This window comes from Pleurodeles waltl, chromosome 12 (genome assembly GCF_031143425.1).
Source record: "Pleurodeles waltl isolate 20211129_DDA chromosome 12, aPleWal1.hap1.20221129, whole genome shotgun sequence".
NCBI lineage: Eukaryota > Metazoa > Chordata > Amphibia > Caudata > Salamandridae > Pleurodeles > Pleurodeles waltl.
This window is the reverse complement of record NC_090451.1, coordinates 305,797,284-305,822,011: the sequence shown is the minus strand read 5'-3', so window position 1 is coordinate 305,822,011 and position 24,728 is coordinate 305,797,284. Positions and strand designations below refer to the sequence as shown.

The 24,728-nt window shown below is 44.0% G+C and overlaps 1 protein-coding gene across 6 annotated transcripts in view; it reads right to left on the bottom strand.

Moving 5' to 3' along the window:
- AKTIP (AKT interacting protein) overlaps positions 1-24,728 on the bottom strand; it is an 81,122-nt gene that overhangs the window by 10,588 nt on the left and 45,806 nt on the right. For 3 of the 6 annotated variants that reach the window (XM_069216326.1, XM_069216328.1, XM_069216327.1), the window contains 3 exons: positions 21,522-21,629; positions 20,916-21,029; positions 15,525-15,585 (listed from right to left, as the gene is read on the bottom strand). In XM_069216326.1, the coding sequence (XP_069072427.1) occupies positions 15,525-15,585; positions 20,916-21,029; positions 21,522-21,629 (283 nt within the window). The remainder of the gene's footprint in view (positions 1-15,524; positions 15,586-20,915; positions 21,030-21,521; positions 21,630-24,728) is intronic. The other 3 variants (XM_069216329.1, XM_069216331.1, XM_069216330.1) reach the window with 1 other exon arrangement.

Sequence of the window (24,728 nt, the reverse complement as noted above, 5' to 3'; positions counted from 1 at the left end):
AAAGGGTTTGCAAGTTCGGAGTGTAATCAAGGCGAAAGTCGAGAAGCTTGCGAGGTATTGGAAGAAAAAAAAAAAAAAAACCACGATAACTTGGAGAGGATCCAGATTTAGAGGAAACAGTGGGGGGGGGGGGGGGGGGGGGGGGGGTAAAGGAGGACTTGAAGCTCCACAAGGATGAAATCCGAGGCCTGAGTGAAAAAGAACAAGGCTTACAAGTTAGGATCGAGCATCTGGAAAACCACTCACGTAGGAACAACTTAAAATTGTTAAAAGTTCCGGAAGGAGCAAATCTTAAGTCATACGTGGTCTCACTAATCAAATCGGTCTGTGAGCTGGAGGAAAGTAATGAAGAGTTCGAAAGAGACATTCAGAGAGTCCACCGGGATCCCTTCACAAGGCGGCCCAATTGTACAAGACCAAGGAAAATTTGTTGTTAATTTCTTAACTTATCATCTAGAAGAGAAAATTTTGACCAAGGCGTTTCAACAGAAGGCATTAAAGATGGATAATGTGACTTTTGAGATCAGATCTGACTTATCTAAAATCACTATGGACAGGCAGTGGGAGCTGGGAAAAAGGCTAGATGAATTCAAAAAACTTGGAGCCACGGCTCAATTGAATTTCCCAGCTTTTCTACGAATAATGCATAATAACAAAATGTATAATATAAGAGAGATAGATAAGGCAGATGAATTGTTAGATGCTATTAGGAAAGAACAGGCTGATCATGTGTAATATTTGCAATAAGTTTTTGAATTTTGGCCCCCCAGGTAGGCAGGGCATTCTAAAATCAGGCCCATGGTGGCTGACATAGAGGGGGTTCTCCTTGGGAGTGGTTAGGGAGTTGGGGTACAAGGGGGTGAGTTTTTGGGGATAAGGTCAGAAATTGTTTCTCGTTCACCTAGGCGGTGGGGTGGTGGGTTAATTTTAAATGACTAAAATCGGCATAGGCCAGGGGGAGGGCAAGTTTATGATAAAACTTCTCTCATGGAATATTAATGGGTTGAGAACTAAGTCGAGATGAAACAGAATTCTTCAATACTTAAAGGATTCCCCGGCGCAAATCTTTATTTTGCAGGAAACTCATTTGGCGGAGGATGAGTGTAAAGAGTTATTTAGCACTCAAAATTGGGTGCAAATGTGTTTTTGCACCTCCCATAATTTTCATACAAGGGGGGTAGCCATTTTAATTAAGCAAGGATTTCAAGCCAGACCAGAAATCTTCGAAATAAAGACAGACCAAGCTGGTCGGTGGATTATAGTAAAATTACAGGTGAATGAAATATCCTTAGTTCTGGCCGGCTATTACGGCCCAAACTGCGACGATAGCGGACCTTTAAAGAAAGTATTCTCTCAGCTTATTGGATTCTCAGATTCAGTTATTATGGCGGGTGACTTTAATGTGGTTCTGGACAATAGATTGGATAGGTCTGACTCTTGTAGGTCTTTGGGTACACCCAAAGCGCAATGTTTTTTAAAGAGAATGATGAAAGACCAAGGTCTGTGTGATATTTGGCGGAAGAAGAAAGGGGAGGCTAGAGCCTTCTCCTTTTTTAATAAGAAATATAGCCACGCGTCACGTATCGATTATTTCCTAGTCGATGAAAGGTTGTTGGAAAACGAAGAAGTCGAATATCTGCCACCACATTTGTCGGATCATGCGGCAGTAATTCTGCATTTGTCTGCTCCACAGAGAAGGCTGGTTAGAAGATGGACATTGGAGCGTGCACTATTATTAGATGAAGATGTCTTGCTGTATATACGTAGGGAATCTGAGGCCTTCTTTAACATTAACATAGGGTCGGCACCATTATCAGTGGTTTGGGATTCTTTTAAGGCGATAATACGAGGGGTACTCAAAAGTATAGCATGCTACAAATATAAAGTGTTTAGAGACAAAATAAGGGCTTTAGAGCAGGAGATGCTATTAAAAACCGAAGTGTTGGTTGGTAGAGGGATTGGGTCGCAGGAGGAGGAGACTGGAAGAGGAGTTGGCTGAGTTAAGATCGCAACTGGCTGATATTTTGCAGGCACACATTGCGAAAAGATGGGAGGTCAGCAAATTAAGACACTTGGAATATGGGGAAAATTCAGGGAAGCTGTTAGCTTGGAAAGCCAAATCAGATCAGGTTAGGAGCCAGATTAAGGAAATAATGATCGAGGATACAGGTGCAAAACTGATATATAGGGAGGATATTGAACGTGGGTTTCAAGATTTTTATGTATCCCTGTATACGGAACATGTGGATGGGCAAGTAAAGCAGGTAGAAAACTGGCTAGCTCAAGAAACTCGGGAATGGTTAAATGGCCCTATTACAGCTGAGGAGGTAAGGGCGGCCCTAGCAGGGGGCAAAGACGGGAAAGCTCCGGGCCCCGACGGTATCCCGGTGGAGGTGTATAAAGCCTTAGGGGACCTTATAAGCCCGATTTTGTTGGAATTATTCGGTAGAATCTTTTTTAATGAGATAGATATGCCTCTCTCTTGGAATGAAGCGGTTATCACGTTAATTTTGAAGCCGGGTAAAAAAACGACTATCCGTGCATCTTACAGACCTATCTCACTTTTGAATAGTGATTATAAGCTATTTTCTAAAATCATAGCGGACAGACTAAATAAAGTTGCAAATAACTTAATACACTCAGATCAGAAGGGCTTTTCAAAAAGGTAGATACCTCCACGAGTTGACTTACGAATTGATTGGGGCAATAGACCTTGAGGTATCACTCGATTCCCCTTTGGGGATTATTACAATTGATGCAGCTAAAGCCTTCGATCAAGTAAATTGGGACTATCTAAAGTTTCTGTTAAGGAAGGCTAATCTGGGAACTAATGTGTGTGGGGTAGTAAATCAAATCTATAAGGCCCCCACCGCCAGAATATTATTGAATGGGAATCTTACCGGCCCAATTGTTATTGCAAGGGGTACTAGACAGGGTTGCCCGTTATCCCCTGTACTGTTTAATTTGTATATGGAGCCTTTTGCAAGAAAAGATTGGCGAAACAGGGTGATTTCCCCTTTCCGTTGTCAGGGCTGGGAGAAAAAATGATCTCTGTAGGCAGACGATCTTCTGCTTTTTACTGATAATCTTTCAACGGCATTCCCTGAGGCTATTAGGCTTGCGGAAGAATTTGGCAAGATTTCAGGTGAATGTAGAAAAAACAGAGATAATGGCATGGAATATGGATTATAAATCAGTCCATTGTAAGAAGGAAATCAGATATTTGGGAATTTTGATACCTCAAAACATTGATCAACTAGTAGAGAGGAATCAGGTTAAATTACTGCTGGCATGTAAGGGCCTATTAAAAGGCTGGACCCATCTCCCTTTGTCTATTATAGGCAGGGTTAACTTGGTAAAAATGTCTATTCTCCCAAAATGGAATTTTTTGTTTTCAACTTCTCCACTCCCTATGCAGAAAAAATATATAGAAAAAATGCAGTGCCTAATAAGCGATTTTATTTGGAACTCTAAGGGGGTTAGAATTTCAAGGAGAAAGTTGAGGCGGCGTAAGCAAAAGGGAGGTTTGGCATTACCGGATTTGCAATATTATGCTTGGGCTTTCCTTTTCAAAAACTTTAGAGTTTTTTCCACATCGGACTCTACAACAGTTGGTCTAATGTTCAAAACAATGGCTTCTAATATTAAGGGTGCGTCAACAAACTTTATTTTTAAATTTGGGGACCCCAAAGTCTACAAGAAGATAAGGCTGAAAATTACGCGGAGCCTAGCGGAATGTTGGTATCGGATCAGACGATTAGTAAAACTAACCTATTATAACTCCAATGCACCTATTTGGGATTCCCCGGGTACTCCAGAATGTTTTCAAGACATACTAGCGCTACCGTTAAAACAGGCGGGAGTAGAGCACTGGGGAGAGTTGTTTTTTGAAGGAGACCTGCTTTCATGGGAAGATGATTTACTAACGAGAGGAGCCTTGTCTAGGTGGAAATATTTGCAAGTTAGAGAATGGGCCAAAGGGATTAAGGAAGGTGTGGGTAAGAACAACCCTTTGTGGGGGCCTATTAAAGGGCACGGGATAATCACATCCAAAGTGTCAGCTTGGTACTGGGGGATTCTGGAAGGGGTAGATGGCGATTTTGACCTTCCTGCAAAACTGTGGGGAGATTGTTTTTCGGAAGAACTGCTTGAAAAGGTGGAAGGAGTCATTAGCACTGCTCCATGGTACAGTGAAACCCGCTGTGCTAAAGAAAAACCATTATTACACGCTACACAGAGCTTACATTTCCCCAGATAAATTATCTAAAATGAGGAGGCCAGGGGGTGAACTGTTCAAAATGTGGGGTGGCCCAAGCTACAGATATTCATATGTTTTGGGAATGCTTGGATGTCCGACACTTTTGGGAAGAAGTATGTGGAGCAATTTCGAGTATTCTGAAACAGAGAATAGAGGCCTCCTTAAGGTTGATAATTTTCAGGCAAGCCCAGCATTGGTTGGGACGGCCTGTAACGGTGAGAGAGAAAAAGTTAGTATTCTATGCAATAGTGTTGGGGAAGACGAGAAATATGCAGGAAATGGATGTCGACGGCTCCGCCAGGATATGCAGAATGGCTTAGAGATATATTAAGTATAGCAGATTGGGATCAAGCTATAGGGGGAAAAGATAAGGTGCGAGGGGATTTCTGGGCACCATTGTTGGATTGGAAAATCGATCACTGAGGGTTGTAACTTTACTTTTATTGTTTGTTGAAATTGATATGGTTTTGTGTCATTGGTCCGATGATTACATACCCTACTCTGAAGTCCTTGGGGACTTAAGATAGTCTAAGGATTGGTCGAGAAGAGAGGGTAACCCCTGGCCGAAAATAACTTCCCATGTGTCGGTTGACAAGCAAAGGGAGCTCTATGCACTGCCTAGGGTAAATGAGGACAAACAAAAAAAAAAACAGCAGGCTAGGTAATATGGCCGTAGAAGTCTCCCTGAACAAGGCAAGACTTCTGACCCCCTGCAGCACAGCAATCTCACTTTAACAAACACACATGGAGGTTGGAATAATATTGATAAAACGTATGAGAGCATAATTGGATAGTTGGTGACAGTAAAAGGCTCTTCAAATCTGGTTCTAACACAAAATTTATATTGGTCTGTTTTCATGTTCATGATGCGGCCTTCAGGTGTTTGTTGGTGCCGTCAGGATATGTACAGAAGCACATATTGTTGTATTAGGCTTTGCTCTATTTGTGCAAGGACTCTAATCATCCACTTCCAGAAGTTTTTTTTATTTTTTATTAAATTTTACGATATAAAGAAATACAACAAACAAACCTGCCAGTTATCATTAGTGCGTTACATATAGTATGCTATTAGGTGTCATACAGAAAGGAACATATTACAATAGTCATTATGTCCATATCAATAGAGATTACAAGCCCATAGATTGGACACTGGGGCTCAGAGGGTCACAACATTCTGCCTTAGTGTGTAGAGAGGGCAGCCGCAGAATAAAACAGGGGTAGCGATCAGGGTCATGCTAGTGTTACAGGCATTTCCTCCATGCTGTGAGAGAAGAGGAGTGCAATGTATCCCTACCGCCACCCCCCCTCCCAGGGATCATTCTCTTAGGGTATCCCCTCCTGATTCCCTGCTCTGATGCTCCCGAGCCCAGCTCACAAACGGATCCCAGATGTCACGGGGCCTGGATGCAGCCGGCATTAACTCCCAGAATGTGGTTAGCTGCGTGTGCCCGGAAGTTACATCCACCAGCCAATCCCTCACCGCGGGCACCCTTTGCCTACCCCAGTGGATCGCCACCCGTCGCTTAGCAAACAGTAAAAGTAATGCATGCAACCTGCGAACTGCTGGCGGAGTGTCCCTGACATATCCCAGTAACCCAAGCAGAGGGGAAGGGGCATCCAAGCGGCCCACTATCTGGTTTACCAATACAAAAACCTGAGACCAATAACCCTTCAACCTCGGGCAGGACCACGCTATATGTAGAAAAGAGGCCGAGGCCGACCCACATCGCCAACATTCATCCGTCTCCCTAAGCCCCATTCTTTTCAGGCTGATGGGGGTTCTGTAGAACCTATGCAGGTATTTAAAATGTATTAAACGCAGCTTGTAGTTTGGCGAAAGCTCAGTAAGCTGCCCGCAGCAGAACTCCCACTGTTCCTCAGAAATCTCAGGCTGGAGCTCCTCGTTCCAATACAGCATAGATTTAGGCGCCACACCCGGTGACATGTTTTGCATTTGGCGATAAATACGAGTTACTAGCTTACGGGGAGAAGGGGAGCCCACCACCGCCTCCAGAGCTATAAAGACTGGTGGCGCGTCAGGGAACCCCCTGAATAGTGTCCGGCACGCCGCACGTAGTTTATGGTATAGAAATAATTCGGAGAAAGGCGCCGTACCCCCCTCCTCTGGCACCGGGGGAGGCATAAACTTGCCATTGGGAAAAAGATCCGCAAAGGTGCGGAGATTCATCCCGTCAATCAGGTGACCAGCTATCCCATCAGCCACACAAGGCAGCATCGGGTTATGCAACAGAGGGAGCGATGGAGCATACAATAGTGGGACCCCGGCCCTCCTACGCAACTCCTCCCATACCCACTGCAGCATCCTACCCATATCAACATCTGCTCTAGGACGCCTCGCCTTAGCGCATATCGCCACTCCAAGTGGAAGGGGCGCCACCACATCTCGTTCCACTGCCACGTGAGGCTGAAAAGGGACAGGGTGGGTCAAAAAATGCAAGAACTGAGCCTGAGCACAGAGGGCATACAGTTTTATATCTGGGGCACCTAAACCTCCCTGTCGCAGTGGTAGTGCCAGCGTGTCCCACGCTATCCTAGCCCGTCTACCCGCCCACACCAGCTCCACCAGGCATGACCGCAGAGTGGTAAAGAAGTGTGCTGTAAGCGGTATAGGTATGTTGACAAATAGATAAAGGAATTTGGGTAGCACTATCATTTTTGTCAACGCGGTCCGCCCTGTCAGCGACAGGGGCAGGGAAGCCCATAATTTCACTTTCTCACTCAGCCACATCATGGCCCTGCCAAAGTTAAAGCCCCAGATTTCCTGAAGGTCCCGGCTGATCCAAATCCCCAGATATTTGACTTTTTCCGCCTCCCAGCGCAGGGGGTATTCAGAGCACACCTCCGCGGTGCCGTCAGTTAGGGGAAATATTACCGATTTAGACCAGTTGATGGAAATGCCCGCAAAGCCCTCAAAACAGACAAATTCCCGCAGGATGGGATCCAAGTTGTCCGCAGGATTGGTAAGATAAAGGGTCACATCGTCTGCGTATAGTGATATTAGGAGGTTTCTGGAGCTGAATCCTATACCTCTTGCAGTATGATGTTGCCTAATCCTCGCTGCCAGCGGCTCCATAGGTATAACAAATAGCAGCGGGGAGAGAGGACAACCCTGCCTAGTACCACGCAAGACAGGGAACGGATCTGACACCAGGCCATTCACCCGCACTCTGGCTGTAGGTAAAGTGTATAGCAGGCGAATTTTCCTAAGCAGCAGCGTGCTGAAACCCATCCTTTTTAATATATGGAATAAATATGGCCATTCAATTGTATCAAAGGCCTTAGTGGCATCCAAAAACACCACGGCAGCTCTAACCTCGGGGTGTAGGTAGTGTAGTGCAGCGAAGATAGTTCGCAGGTTATGGGAGGTCACCCGTCCCGGTATAAAACTGGATTGGTCAGGGAGTGCGACCATCGACAACATTGGTTGCACCCGGATCGCGAGCAGTTTGGCCAGGATTTTCACATCTACATTAATCAGAGATAAGGGCCGGTATGAGTTTAGATCGTCAGCAGGTTTATCCGGCTTCAGCAGTGTGATAATCAGCGCTTCGCACATAGTGGCAGGCAACACCCCTCTCTCCAGGGCCTCCTCGTACACTGCCAGCAACCGGGGCGACAGCTCATCTACGTATGCCTTATAGAAAGCTGTTGTCAGACCATCAGGACCCGGCGCCTTGTCAGGCAGCAGGCTCCTGATAACTTGTGCCACATCTCCGGCGTCTATCGGGAGGTCCATATATTCTCTGTGGTTGTTATTGAGCCATACCAATGCAATGGAATCTAGGTAGGATGCAAGCCCCTCCGGGCATTCATCTTGGGTATTGGTATATAAACAGGAATAAAACTTGGAGAATGCTCCTACAATGTTCTCCTTGTCGTGAAGCAGTTCGCCATCAGATGTGCGCAGTTCATGGATATACGTCGCGGGGCGCGGCGGTCTAATCATATTTGCCAGAACCTTCCCTGGTCTCCCTCCCTCGCCGTAGTGCCTCGCCTCCGCATATTTCCCCAGAAACCTGACCTCCCGCAACGCCTCCTCTCCATACTCCAGTAATTTGGTTTTCAGCAGCCCCGCCACCTCCGATTCTCCAGCCTCTAAGTGCGTTCGAGTCGTTTTATATCGGCTTCCAGCGCTACCAGAGTACCTCGTATCGCCCTCAATACACCCGCCTGCCGGGCTATACACTGGCCTCTAATGACGACCTTAAAGGCCTCCCACTGAGTCGCCTCTGTGTTCACCGATCCCTCATTACGCTCAAAATAATCAGTAATATCAGTCCGTATCTCCTCTCTGAATGCAACATCCAGTAATGCGTGGGGTGGGAGTCGCCACGAGAACGCCGGGAAAGGACCACCAGGAAGTAGTAACCTCAGCATACAGGGCGCATGGTCCAACAGCGTGCGGTGCATATGCTCTACCTGTGCCGTCCACAATGCAACATCCCGCGACACCAGCCAGAAGTCTAGACGGGACCACGCGCCGCTATAGGTCGATATACAGGTGCCCTCCCTCAGGTCTCCATGCCTACCTCGCCATACATCAACCAGCGCACCATCCCGCACTATTTCTCGCAGCGCGGAACCCGCCAGAGGATTCAATGTGCGAGCTACCCCCTTCCTGTCTAATTTGTCATCAAGTACTGCATTGAAATCACCTCCCCATATAATTGTATTGCATCCAGTGGCTTTCACCTGCCCCCAAAGTTTATGGAAGAAACCCGGAGAGTCAGCGTTGGGCCCATACACAGCCACGAATACTACCGAAACACCACATACAGTGCCCTGTACCCAAACATATCTCCCCTCTGGGTCGCATTGAACAGTGCCCTCCCGCCAGTCCAACCCGCGTCGTATTAGTCTCGCCACCCCCCGGGCATAGTTGGAGTAGATAGCTGAATAAACATTCCCCCATCTGGTATGACGCAGTCTTTGGGCAGGGGTGGTGTTCAAATGAGTTTCCTGCAATAGGCATACATCCACACAATGCCGCACCAAATATGCATGTACCAACCTAGCCTTCCTGTAGTCGTTGAGCCCCCTAACATTCCAGGTGAGACAGTTCAAGGTTTTATCCACTTTTGGCATTTCCCACACACATTATGTAAAGTGCAGTAAGATATGTTAACAATGACAAGTCTGTACACTCAAGACACCACACAGATAGCATACAATAGATGTTGGCAGTAAGCAATAAAATAACCCCAACCAACCGCCCCCCACCCACATCCACTTCCAGAAGTTCATGTTTGAGCTTAGGTGTTACAGGTCTGTGCACCTGCGGGGTGAGATAACCAAGATGTACAGTTTTATCATCCGTGCATTTCACAGGAATGTGGTTTCTGCGTTGGGACAAATGAAGACTGCAAATAAAGGCTCAGGTTTCCCGAAGAAATAGCTGGAAATTATATTGTTCAAGTTCATAATATCTGGTAAACTAAAGTACTTATGTACAAGCTCGCTCATTTACAAGGGAAATGCAGATCAACTTGTAGTGATTTCACTTTTTCAGCAGGGGTTAATCAGAATAAAAATACTAAAGCAAAATGGAACAAGACACAGTCTATGTCACTTATCTCTACATTCATGTTAGGCTTAAACACAGGCAAAGAGTCTAAGAAGCTAAAGCTAGTTCTCGGCACAGCGCCCTATAGACCGGTCATCTTGCACAACACTCCCAAACATGCCTGGAAGGATGCATGATTCCATGCTGCAAAGACAGTGAGCGTGAGCAATCAGGCGAGCCCCATGCAAGAATCACTTTTCACTAGTCAGCATTTAACAGGTGCAATTAAAAGACCTCCAAGACGTGAGAGTCGGAAAGAAAAAGCTTTCGAAGGACATCCTGGAAGAGGCCATGTTGATGGCTCAACTATTTTAAACCTATTCAGCCACACTGAGGAATCTAAGAGAAATGCCATTTGATTGTTATTCTTTTTAAGGAAAGGCCTTATAAAAACAAAAACAAAAAAAAAAAAAAAAAAAAAAACGTTTCTTTCTTTTTGACAATAGATCTACAAAACACTTAGCGGTCATGCCACAAAAGGATACATGTAGGCTGCATATACATGACAAAAATGTGACACTCAAAAAGCACTCTTTGGAAATAACCAAACTAACGGCTCAACTTGAATATTAGTACATTAGTTCTCAAACTGTGTGCGGCCCCCTGACTAGTTTGTATGGCGCACTGGAGAGCCGCGGCACACAGATTGGGAACCGCTGCACTAACCGCTTGTGTTCACCATGGAGGTCAACATTGCTCTATCAGTGTAAGTCGATCACATACCACTAAACTGATCATGGTTTCAACTTATTATATTTGTATGGCAGGTCTTTGTATGAGGCTGGCTAGGTTTATGGTGTACACCTATGGTGTGGCACCTGGTACAGAGTCCAAGCAACCCTTGGCGATAGTGACTAGGTGTCTAGATAGCAGAAGCTCTCTAGTGGTAGTGGAGGTCAGCAGCTAAAGCCTATCCAGGAGGAATGTTAAGCACTTCCAATACCACAGTAGTCAGACAGTAATTCACTTACAAGAAAGAACCACACAAGTGTTGCAAACAAAGGATACTTTTTTTAGTGCACTCCTGTTAAACTAGCTTTGGTATATCTCCCTTTTTCGATATCTACACAATATGTACACAAAATAACCATCAGAAATAGCATAAAAATACACAGGGCCTACAGGAGGGCCAAATCATATACTAAAAATAAAATAAAAAATAAAAATAAAAAGTAATGTGAAAAAGTTAACCCAATCAGGGTAAGTGAAGTAGTTACCTAGTGCTGGGCACCGTAAGAAATGCCAGAGGTAATTACAGTAAGTGTCCCCAGCAACCAGGTAGTGACCCATCCAGTTGTCCCAGAGGATAACACAGAATAGTGGTTGGAATTTGTGGAATTCAGGACCCCTTCCCAGTGGACCACTGGGAAACCAGTACACAAGAGGATGAATGGAAAGTGGCCATTGGTTTGAAAATCAGTAATTTACAGTTTTTTAGTTTTTTTAAATATTGGCAATAATCTGTTTTAGTGCAATTTTCTGAAAGAAATCCTGGGTGGTTGTGGTGGTGGGGGTGTGGGGGGGGGGGATTGGCAGGGGGAGGGGGGGATGGGTGCGGGAAAGTTTTTGGATTCGCAGATAAGTACAACACTTACAGTTCTAGTCTCCAGGGGTTAGGAAGTCCACAGGTTGGGGTTCAAGTTAACCCCAAACACCCACCACCAGCAACACTGGGCCTGCAGGGTGCAGAGGTCAAAGATAAGCAAACTACTGTGGGCTCCTATGGAGACAGGGGGTACTCAGACACTGAGCTGCAGGTACTTACCTGCAGGTTGGCCTGAGGGCAGAGCAGGGGGAATTTAAGGGGGGGGGGGGGGCACAAGTGGGCACCAAACATATCCCCTCAGCAGCACAGGGCGGCCGGGTGCAGAGTGCAAACAGGACATTGGGATCCCAATGCTAGTCTATGAGGGCACCCCCGGGGTCACTCAGAGGCTGCAGGTGAGGTCCAGGGGGTCGTTTCGGGCAGATCACAGCCTGGACAGGGAGATGGCCCACCTACTGAATGTTACTACACAGGAGTTCGGGTGCTCTTAGGCCTGGGGCTGTGGATGCACTGCATCTTAGGCGTCGGTTATCTTTGTCCAGAGATTTGCGGTCAGACGGGTCCTCAGGATTCCCTCGGCAAGCGTCATCGTGATGTGGTGGAGAGGTCAACCCAGGGTGGGCACTTGCTCAGAACCACCTGTGGATCCTCGCTAGCCGGTTGCACCACCTGGACACGGGCTGTGGGCGTCGGGTGCAGAGTGGTTAGGACTCACACATTCGGAGTTAGGTTAAAGTCCTTAGTTGTTGGTTTCTTCTACTTGCTGTCCACGGGAGTTCTTGGTCCTTTTGGGTGCAGGACAGTACTCTGGAGCTTGGCAGAGGTCGCTGGCCCGCTGGATGTGTAGTTCTTTTGCGGGTTCTTGGACGCAGGAGACAGGCCGGTAGGGCTGGGGCCAAATTAGTTGTCTTCCTTCTTCTTTGCTGGGGGTTTCAGCTAAGCAGTCCTTTTTCTTAGGTAGCCAGGAATCTGGTGAGCTGGGTTTAGGGAGGCTCTAAAATCCTAGATTTGGGGGTGTTTTAGGGGTTCAGGGGGCAGTGGTCAATGGCTACTGGACCGGAGGGTGGCTACACCCTCCTTGTGACGACTCCCTCTGGGGGAGGAGAGGCACAAATCTAATCCGATTTGTCCCTGTCCTCTAAACTAAGATGGAGGATTCTGTAGGGAGGGGGTCACCTCAGCTCTGTACAACTTAGGGGTGGTCTTGGCTGGGGTGGTCACTCCTCCCTTTTTTCCCCCCTAATATTCCCGCTGGACTTCCTTCCTAAATTGGGGCAAGCAACTCCACTAGCTGGAGTGCCCTGGGGCACTGTAATCCAAGGCTTGAGCCTTTGAGGCACACTGCCAGGTGTTACAGTTCCTGTTAAGGGTGGGGGGGTATTAGGCACCTCCACTCAGGACGGGCTTTGTTGCTGACCACTGACAACACATAGGCTCTCAGCCCCATGTGGTCAGAAACTTGTCAGAAAGTGGCAGGCTGGCACAGACCTGTCAGTCCTACACTAGCAGTTTGGCTAACAGAGGGGACATCTCTAAGATGCCATCTGTGTGCATTTTTCAATAAATCACACACTGGCATCAGCTGGGGTTTATTGTGCTGAGAAGTTTACCAGCACAGGATCCCAGTGCACTACAGTCCAAAACATATGAACACAAGGAGTGGGGGGGGAGGGGAGTTTGAGTTTTACAACCAGAACCCAGCTTACTAGTCTTGATTCCACCAACTTTGATGCATTTGTTCTAGCATTTCTATCACTTAATGTTTTCACTCTTTAAAGACAAACATTTGCCTGCTTCTTTTAATTTTTTTTTAAATAGGATGTCATTTGAAACATCAGTTTTATCAGATGAAAGCAAGTGATCCTGCACGTTTGCCACCCTGGCTAATCACAACAGTTACCTGCATTAAAAGATTGCTTTGTAGCATTTTCAATGCATTGGTGTCAAAACTTAGTAGGGTAGAAATTGGTGTAGATCTACAAGCAAGGATTCAGCACTAAGTAGGTGACCAGTTTCCTTTAAATGTTATTAGGTGGTCTAGCTGGAAGAGTGCCCTTTTCCACCTAGTTTGGGAAGCCATTGATTGTCTGAAAGACTTTAGATGGTTTCAAAATAACTTCCATGCTAGTAGCTTCTGATTTAGGTTAGTTTACACTGAATTTGGGCAGATACAGCTTCAACTTAATAGTGGTGTGCGTGTTCAAGGTTGTTTTAGTTCTTTCATGCAGGGTGGAGAGCAGAAATATTAGACTGCCTTTAAATCTCAATTTTGACATCACCGGGCAAAAACAAGAATATGGAATGTACAAAAAATAATGAGGTGAACAAGTTAGGCATCTGAACCACTTTTTTCTTGTTTTTTTTAAACCATGGTATGCGAGTGACCTATGAATATGGCTGCCTGACTACTATATAAAATTCAGAGAGGGACTTCTGTTTCAGTATTTTGAGACAAACTTTATTGGCTACCAGTTCACCATTGTTTAATGTAGAAGGCCCTGACCTGAACGCATCAGGTACTCCATAATAGGGGAGTTGTGTACCTTAACAAATGCATTCAGAGATACAGACCTGGTAGGTCTTTCATGCTCAGACTGCGGGGCTCCTTGTGGTGCCCTACTTTCTGAAGCAGGGAAGGTTCCTCCTTCACCATTAAGGAGGCAAGGTTATAGAATAAGCTGCAGGGCTCGACAAATCATAAAAATGTTACTAGACCTGCAGGTCAAGTAACTTAAATAATCTACACGACCTAACTATAATGTACTTTACCTGTAAACAGGTCTCAAATTGTGTGATCCTATGCAAATAGTTTAGAGTCACCTTTTTCTTAATTCTCACATGTAATTGCACCCTCAAATAAGTGAGCTCAGCATTTCTGCAGTACAAAAAAAAAAAAAAAAAACGTATTTTCTTTGATTAAGTAGACTAAAGTTTGCTACATGCATTACACTAATCTAGCCCGCATAACCATGATGCATGGCCCACATAACCTATAACTTCTTTTAGTTTACTAACATTGCCGTCAGGGCAGGAGTGTTTCTCAGTTTGTTTAAACACTAAATTTTAATAAATATATTGCTAAACCATGATGTAGCAACATTGTCATCTACACACAGTAACTTTTCAAGTAATGTCCAAAAACCTCTCCAATAACTTGCAGCTTTATTGATAAAACTATATAGTGTATTAACAATTCGTGAAAAGTGGGTTTAAGAAAACATATCCTTTGCACATCAACATGTAAAGTATTTTGATTTGTTTTCATCCTATTCAAATATATTTACATCACACAAATATAAAAAAAGGGCTTTCAGAACTACTGAAATATATTTTGAAATGTTTACACAGTTGAGTTAGTCATTTAAATGTGTGTTAGGAAAAACATGACTATATCCTTTTATTTTACATTCTAAGCAGCAGGTCACACAGTTCACCTTACAAAGTCCTGGGAGTCTGCAGTCAGAATGAAAAATTAATTTTAAGAAAAACTGACTTTTGACCTCTGCCAGAACAGAGCAAATGTGACATAAAATTTAAAGGCATCTTTTAGTGCCCCTCCACTTTTCAACTGAACAAAACACCTGTTCAGTGTCAACTCGGCAGAAGGGACGAGTAAGTACTAAAAATAGCTTGACCTGATCAAATAAGACTTGCCAATGAGAGTGGATTTTTAGAGCCCTGAGCTGTCTATGTGCCTTAAATACATCACAGATGAACCCAGATTTAAAAGAAAAAGGAGTTGAAAACATACCTCTTCAGACGATAGCTGGGATAAAGAGCTGGAAATTCACTGCCATACGCTATGGCGAGACCAATTAAATGCGCCGGGACACTCTTCTGCTATAAAAGTACTCAACATTCATTCAGCTAGAGAGTAGTTAGTTCTCAACTAAAGCTGATGGGGACGTCTGCTATTAGGGGGTCATAGTTTGTCAGAACCAGAAAAACAAGCTTAAGATGTGATAGCCAACTGAAGATATTTTACATAAGAAATCCTCAAAGTAATCTATAGATACTCCTCTACTGACCCAGTCCCACATCAACTTTCAATTCTTTGGCATCAAATAAAATGTTGCTATGACAGAGGAGATCAGGTGTAGTGTACTAATACTTAGAATGGGAAATACATACTGTACCTTGTGAGATAGCATATTTTCTTTAGCTTCATCATGTAGACCTGGGTTCCAGGGAGAAAAACTAGAGGATAAAAAAAACAATAATAATAATAAGCAAACAAACATACAAAATGTAATTGTAACCCACACTCTTAACACATCCATCAATATATGTAGTGCTTTAAGCAGAAGTCAGAAGGAGGTCAGAGCAGGGACATTTAGTTGTAATCCTAATTAACCATCAGGGGAACAAAACAAAAACAAAAAAACACAAACAAACAAACTTAGCCAAATAAACCTTAAATTTACAGCAGCAGCACTGGAGCTCCTTATTTAAAAAAAAAGGTAGAGAAATTAAACAGCAGGAAAACAAGTAATGTCAGAGAAAGAGTGGTCTGGGACTTTCAGTCCCAAGGCTGGCCATCCAGTACTAGATGGTAGCTCGTATGTCACTGGACTGGCAATTTCGTTTGGGAATAAAGCAATTAGGATGATTTCAGCAGAGGACTGACCATCTAAATCTACTCACTGCTTCCCATGAATGCCAAATTGTTAATCAGTTTGGGGGAGGGGAGCAGGGTCTGGGAATGGTTAAGGAATATCACTAATTGAGGCGGACCTACTTCCAAACTTTCTCACTGGAAGAAAACTATGGTGAAGATCTTCAATACTGTGGCATTACCATGCTTTAACAAAATGTATGGGGCTTTTCGTCTAGTGTGTGCTTAAAAAGCAACTGCGGGTAAATGTCTATCAATGTTATATGGCTGTGAAACATTAAGTTTGGATAGTTATCTAAACCAGTGGTTCCCAACTTGTGATCTGCGAACCTCTGGGGTCCGAGAAGCCTCCTCATGGGGCCCGTGGCTGCTTAGAAATGTAAATAATATTTACAGATTAGGTCCCCAGTTTTCAGTAATGACTCCGTGGGGAGGGGGCGGGGGGGGGGGGGCTGGATTTGAATAATGACTCCGTGGATGTACCTGTTTTCCAGTAATGATAAAAATGAGGAGGGACCACAGAAGTCAAAAGGTTGTGAATCACTGGTCTAAACTATCACAAAGTAGAAGGGATGGTAATAAACAGCGGTGGTTCCTCCATTTGGGCAGAGGAGTGCTGTGCCCTCTCCCACCCCCATACTGAAAAAGCAGCAGAGGTAAAGAATAAAATGGTGATAAAATAAATGTATTACCATTTTATTTTTCAATTGTGCTCTTAGACCAAGCCAAGAGTCAGGGCAGGGTCACTGCTGCAGATTTGCAGCAGGGGAGGAGTGGTGCCAACTCCTGTTTAAAGTGTGCATGTAGTTTGGCTGCCTGTCTTGCGACAGCCAGCCTGACATGCGCACTTTAAACCTCTCCAACCCGAGCTGTCAGATTTCTGAGTGGAGAGAAGACAGAGGTCACCAGTGCCTAAAGGAGCGTCGAGCCAGCCCACTCCAACCAATGCTGGTATTTCTCATGCTGCTAACAGTCAGCAACATAAGAAAAGCGTCTGGAGTGGTACAGGGGATTTAGCCGAGGCTCAGAGACTTTCACTGGAACTGCAGAAGAGAATGCTAAAGATGCGTGGGTAAGTAAACATTTTTATTATTTGTATGCCCCACTGACAGGCACTGTGAGAAACTCGCACTGCTTTCAGCCTCCAGTTCAGAGCTTTTATTCATAGACCACTATAAATAAAACACTTTAAAGAGCCATGATTGGGAGATTTGGCATCAAGACTAAAAGAAACTTATCCCAGTGCTGGTCACTGGGTTAACATCCACTTTCCTCTGCCCCCCTATCCCTACTAGAACGGTGGAGGAGATGTATTAAACCCATAAAATTTAAAATATGTTTGACCATAAGCCAAGGCCTACTCGGATAACCAGATCTGCAAGTTAAAATAAAAAAAAAAAACACATTTTAAAAATAGATTGGCAAAATCTAGGCTGGTAAAATTTGAATTTTGACAGCATTTGAGAGAGAAGACTTAAGCAGACCTCTCCTGAGATTATCAGGGTTCAATGAACACCATAAAATAGAAGCCTCTTCAATAACCCTTCTAAAGGAAATGCCCTTCTTAGACCAAGAGTGGGGCGATTTGAGGGTGGCAATTAGTGAAAATGATGGCATATTACTTCTTTATGCAAGTCCTTTACATGGATTAATTTTATTGGGATGCAGCAGTTTTTCGAAAATATGCATCATATGTGTTACAGTCCTTCATATTTAAAAGAGATTTGATTAACTCAATCAGCAACTATGGCTGTTGTGGGCAATATGAAACACATTACTGTTGTCTATGCATCAGGAACTTTTATCTATAAAGTGAAAATGATATTTTAATAGCCTATATATCTCAGATGGCTTAATTAAAATAAAAATAAATTCAGCAACCTCTTCCATGATGGACAACTAGGACTACCATTTAATACATTTTCCTTTTTACATCACCATAATCACCACTGATGTCCAGGACGATGAAATATAATAGCAAATGAATCCACCCACCCTCTAGGATAGGACAAAAGGGAAATCATAGTACAAATCATTACAAAGGTTGGATATTAAACACGTTCAATAAGCAAGTCTGGCAGACTGGGGTGTCTGTTATGGAGCAATATTCTTTAAGGAATGGTTAACATTTGACAGCATGTTTTTTGTATGGTGCTTATACAACTGGCAATTTTCAAAGGAAAAGGTTGAGAGGAGTCAACAGAATTAAGTGGAATTCCATCCAAAGTCTTGGCAAAAGGTCTGGTTCTTTAAGTATATTCAGTCTATTATGTATACCAAGATCGAGAGATACAAAGGTGGGGACTAGTGCAGGGACATTAGCTATATCTTCTTTTCTAGCAAACATTTTATTGGCATAGTACAACACAATACACAAGTACCTGGATTATTCAGTCATGGGAATGAACATTCATAGAGATATATTCAACAATCAGATGTTGCCTTTCAGCAAGTACTCCAAATAACAGCATGAAGAATGATCATTTCCTCCCAAAAGGACAGTCAGACAGCCCACATTCACCCAATCATCAAGTTACAAAACCGCCACAATGTTTTCAATCTTCCAGGTTATATAATGTTTCTGTGGACAACCACTAGGTTTATATACATCAGTATAACCAGGGCTGTACAATCATCTCTTGTAGATCTGGTGGCGCAACATTCCACCACTATCTGCCGAGGTCTCTTAGCCACAATGGGGATCATATGTAGAAAAGCTGCATTTATCTATTGGCCTACATATCATACAGCTCAAGACACATCCACAGTGTAAACACAAAAACCTTCCCCACCCGTTGTGTGAAACTTATTCAATGCAGGTTTTTGAATTTGGTTTCACAGAATGAATTCGTAATTACTGCACTCACAATGGCCAGGAGTGTGTTTTGCCACTACTCAGAGGACCAAGGTCTAGCTCCCATGCATGACAAAGATAAAAAAGTAATAAGAGGTATTAATCACCATAAAGGGGGGGGGGGGGGGGGGAGGAATATTAGAGACCTTAAGCTTCTTCATTTCTCTCATGAATAGTCCAGTCACCTGTTCAAACTCCTTACTGATGTTGACCAACTGGGGCATAGGAAGTAGAGCAATAGGTCATCCAAAGAGAAGTGTTCTCCATCATTCAAACCTGTGCAACTGGGCATCTATCAAGGTCTATTCCACCGGAGGCTTAACCACAAGCACAAAGGTAGGGGCAAAGCAGTAACATGACCTGGTGCCTCTAGCGATGGAAGGGATTGACCGCCATCATGTCACCACCACCACCTCATCACAACAGCAAGAAAATCGATCATTCAGGAAAGCATCAACGCCAACACTCACAACAGCATGGAACTCTTTACCGTGGTCAAAAAATTCAAACCCAGCTCAGACACCATAGACACTCCACCCTCCCAAGACCTCTGCGACAACCTCGCCACTTTCTTCCACCACAATATCCAGGACATCTATGATGGATTCACAACCCAAGACCAACCCACCCCGCCCACTGCCCCCCACATCTAAAGACTGAACCCTTGCTGACAATCCTCCACCACTGGACACCCCTCAAGATACCCTCAAGATCATGAAATCAATCCACTCCTGGCACCCTTGAACCTTGCCCCCCACCACATCTTCAACAGAGCCAGTGCCACCATCGCCCCAAACTGTGCTGCACCATCAACTGCTCCATTGAGTCCACCACCTTCCCAGAGGACTGGAAACAAGTGGAGATCAATCCTCTATTGCCGAAGCCCTCCGCTGACCCAAAGAACCTGAGAAACTACAGATCCATCTCACAGCAACCCTACCCAGCCATAATCAGAGGCGGCCATTAATGCCAGGCACACAAAATGAATCGAGACCAACCACATCACGGACCCCTCCCAATCCAGATTCAGGAGCAACCATAGCACCGAGACTACACTCCTCACAGCCACGGATGACCTCTGCAGCCCTCATCCTCCTGGACCTCTCTGCCACCCTCAACAGTCTCCAAAACCACCCTCTGCACCAGACTACACGACGCAGACATCCACAGCAAAGCCCTTGAGTATATCCGCTCCTTCCTCACCGGCCGAATCTAGAGTCAGGCTCCCACCATTCACCACGAAACTGAGACCAGCTGCGGACTCCCCGCAGGGCTCCTCCCTGAGCCCCACCCTCTTTAATATCTACAGGACCCCACTTGCTAACATTGTCAGACACCATAGTCTCCTAAGTCAACAACATCCAGCCGATTATCTGCCTCACCGATGAACCATCAACAGCCAACAACTTCTTCCACAACAGAACGAAGGCTGTATGGATGAAAGACAACCGTCTCAAGTTCAACTGACAAGGCTGATGTCCTCATCCTGGGCGGACTCATGTGGTCTGCAGCTCTCGGCGCCTCCCCCCTCCCCCCTTCCACCCCCACACTCTCCCCCCCCCCACTGATGACACACACAACCTCAACTCCTCGCTCTCAATGGCCCGCCAAGTCAATGCCGTCTCATCATTGTGCTTCCACATGCTTTGCCTGCTCCTAAAGATCTTCAAATGGATCCCATTGAGCAAGAAGAACAGTCACTCAGGCACTCGTCAGCAGCAAGCTTGACTACGGCAACACACTATGCTGGCATCACCAAGAAACTCCAAACAAGACTCCAGAAAAACAAAAACACCTCGGCTAGACTCATCCTGGACATCCCCCACCACAACTACATCATTGCACCCGAGAGACCGCCACTGGCCACCAGTCAAAAAAAGAATCACCTTCAAGCTGCTCACACAAGCATAAAAAGCCCTACACAACATCGGACTGGTCTACATCAACCACCACCTCTCCATCTACACTACCACCAGACAGCCCCCCTCTGCCCAGCTGGCCCTCACCTCCACCCCAAGGATCCGCAAGAACTCGGCTGGAGGAAGATCTTTCTCCTACCTTGCTCGCAGACCTGGAACACATTGCCTCTCCACCTCAGGCAATCCCCCTCCTTGCTGATCCAGTTCAGGAAGGACCTCAAGACCTGGGTCTTCAACTGATACCCCACAAAATCTAAACGTGCAATTTAAATGGATTCAGTTCTATATCCTGAATGGAGTTTAGCTTACACCAAGTAAACTCTGCAGTATCTACCAAAGTGCAATGTCCACTTGCCCTAAGTACACGCCTGATCGTACCTTCATGTTTGGTCAGGTTTAAGTGTGAGGCTTTATTGGGGAAGATTACCAAGTACATCATTTCCAAACAAAACCTAGGGAAAAGAGCAAGGAATGCACTAAATGGGAGCTTAACAGATGGGATGTGTAATGGTAGACATGGTAATCTGTGCAACAGTGCTCCACACAGGAAAGGTTTAACCCTTGTCTGGGGAACGGAAGGAAAAATGCAGGTTTTGCTTAGACAGAAGGAAGAGATTGCAGATATTTGTGAGAAAGTGGCCACTAAGTAAACAAAGTATTCAGGCTATACATAACCAAATTATATGTAAATAAAAACACAATCATTGCAACAAGAGGTGTGTAAAATTATCCATATTGTACTCACCTAATTGCATAGGGATCTTGTATTTTTGGCTGATCAAACAAGTGGCTGTTGCATAGCTTAACACTGTCCACCACTTTGCTTTTAAAAAGTTGGACATCTTTTTCATAACTAGAACAATAAGAAAAGCAGATCAATTACAATTGCTAAAGAGCCAACGATACACACTAATAGTAACATCACTCCAGTTGGCCCAGGTTTAAATGTACTCTATAGAGCACTTTAAAGCACACAGCGGCCCATGTAAAAATAGTTCTAATCCAGGTTTTAACCTTCTAGTACGGCCTTCCCTTTGTATTCTTTAGCTGCAAGTATGGAACTTTAACAGCAGGTTTGCACCAACTGAGAAATAAGGTTACAAGTAAAGCATGGTATAAAGTGCATTCTTTAACAAGGTGCATAATTTATAGGTGAGAATCTTAAAATCCAAGTTCCAAATAGGAGTCGCAAACCAATAGGTGTATGAAATGTTTGTGGTACAATCATCTCACATAGGCCTTAACTTTGTGGGACTTAAGAACATTTGTGTAAACATCACTCAGCACATTTACAAGGTTTACTAGACCCAAAACACCATCACAAAGTCCTGGATGATATTCCAGGCAGTAATGTAGCGCCAGATAATGGCACTGACAAGGAGGAGCACGTATTTAACAGCCAGGCAACATAGATGCCACACATTCCTGCATTTCGAGCCCACAACTCGTACGGACTCAGTAATAGGATAGTACTAGGCCGATATTACCACCCACTTTTTCCAGGCAAATGAAGCATGTAGAATAACAAAGCCTGAATTTTTTTTTTAAACTTGTGGGAAATTAGATCAGTATTAAGATAGATGTGCAGAACATACTGTATGTCGTATTTGTATAGCACACACTTAGCCAAAAGGCAGTGATGTACAGGGTCAAAGGTAAGTATACAGTTAAGTGATGGAGAGGCAGCTGGATTATGGGATCAGACATGCACTTACTGCAGTAGGTTTGCTAGTGCAGGTGTATTAATAAAAATGATATAAGAAAAATTATGTATTTTGAATAATACGTTTATGTAGAAAATAAAATAACGTAGTTAAATAATGCACGCATTTGAAAATGTGATCACGAAGAATGGCATCCAATGTTAACGAAATGTACTAATCCATGATTTAATATTACAAAATGTTGACTATGTTTGACTAATATAGTAATAAGTTATATTAAGGGTTATGTATTGTGTTTTAGTTCTATTAATTGTAGCCCTCAACTTAGCGAATGTCTTGGACTAGTTTGCCAGGATTCATGTAGAAGCTGTATTTCTTAACGTTTAATAAAATGGCTGTCCTAGAGAGAAACTGAATTTATATTGTGTTGTTTAAATGTGCTCATAACGGAAGCTTCTCATGAGAACAGACTGCTGGAAGATGATGTTCCTGCTAACACCATTTTAGATGTAATGTGTGCGAGACTGACTTTCCCACGACGAGAACAATGAAGATACTGACTAGAGTAGAAGCTGCAACAATATTGTTACCAAACAAGCCGAATGATTAGGACATTGCAAGACAAACCAAATTAACAACATGTGAACGAAGTAATAGTAGAACGCATAGATTTGAAGTTTTAGTTTCTTTGGACAAAGTGCGAATACCTGACCAATAGGGATTTAGGAAGCAGTTTTACTAGTTTAAATATAAAAATACTATACTGAGAGAAGACACCGTAATTGCCCATTTTCTTCCTGACCGAAAGGTTATTTCTTCTGCCTCTTGACAAGAGGCATGCTTAACTTTAATGCTTAGAGACTTTGCGTTTTCTGAACTTTGATGCTGAATCCTGATGCCTTGCTGACCGAATGATGTCCTGAGGACGAAGACGGACTCTGCTTGCTGATCCACACTGAGGACAGGTATAATGTAACATACTGTTGATCGTTATGCATATTTGTTTTTCTTCCTAGGTACCAACTGCACTGTTTTGATAGAGCCATAGTTAGATGTTTTTCCAAATTTGTGTTACTAAATTGTTTTGCATGAAGCCCAACACACGGATGCTAATCTGATGTAAGTTAAGGATCCTCACTAATGAAATTATTATAACAGGGATAAATGCTTGATGAATATCTCTGCTAAACTTCATGTATATAATTACATTGACGCAGTTAACTGTTACTGATTTGCACCATAACCTTCGAATGTGCTATAGTTCGAGCTTTGATTAGATCACGTTTCTTCCGCCGCTTTGGACAGCCGGTATTGTTTCTGTATGTGTTTCATTTGATTTTGAGATCTACATGACCTTAGCATTGTTAATATAGGGAAATAAATATTCTAACTTATTAAAGGTGTGGTTATTCATGACTGAAGGGTCACGGTGCGTGACAATTACTGACTCCATTGATTGATTGACTATTGCGTATTGATTATGTACTGGAGTTATGATAACATTTACTTGCTAGTCAAAAGGTTCGACCTATTTGCGTCCCCTTGCAAGTTTACTTATTAAGGTCAGACGTGCTAACATGTTCCTAGTTATTCAGAGGAGAGTCTTCCATTCTTTACTAAATTCCAGCTGTATTGAGGGCGATTCTGAGCGATACACTGATGTTGTTCCAGATACTGGGTTCAGAGATGGAAAGGGATTTCAGCCTTGTTTTTAAAAAAAATAAAAAAATAATTTTACAGCTAAGCGTCCAGTCTCACAGTGCCCTACGTGTGGACATGCCAAGAGAAACCAGAGATGGGGAGCTTGTCAGCAAGATAAAGATAAGCAGGGACCCAGATTGGGATGTCTTTGTAAATGATGTAGATGGTCTTGAATAGAATGTGGGGCAGCAAGGAGAGTGAATGGATTTCCATCGGGATGTGGTGATCTAATCATATTTTTTTTCAGGCTCTGGATGAGATAGGTTGTGGCATGGGGTGGTAAATGTGGAAAAACTATTTCAATTTCTTTGGAAGAGACAGGTGGTACCAGGCAGTCTTTTCGCTAGGTTTTCCGAGAGTGAGTTTGGTGTTAAGGGTGAAACCAAGTGATTTGAATTAAGAGGAAAAGGAGGATTTGAAGCGGTCAATGTTTGCATTATGGAGCCAGGTTTGTACTATGTTGTGCTTGTCGTTCTCCATAAACAGGAATGCAGTCTTGGTGTGTTTGAGCTTGTGGTAGGTACTGGACATCCAGGTCAGGATGTAGTGCAGGTAGTGCTTGATGCATTGGATGACAGATGACTCTC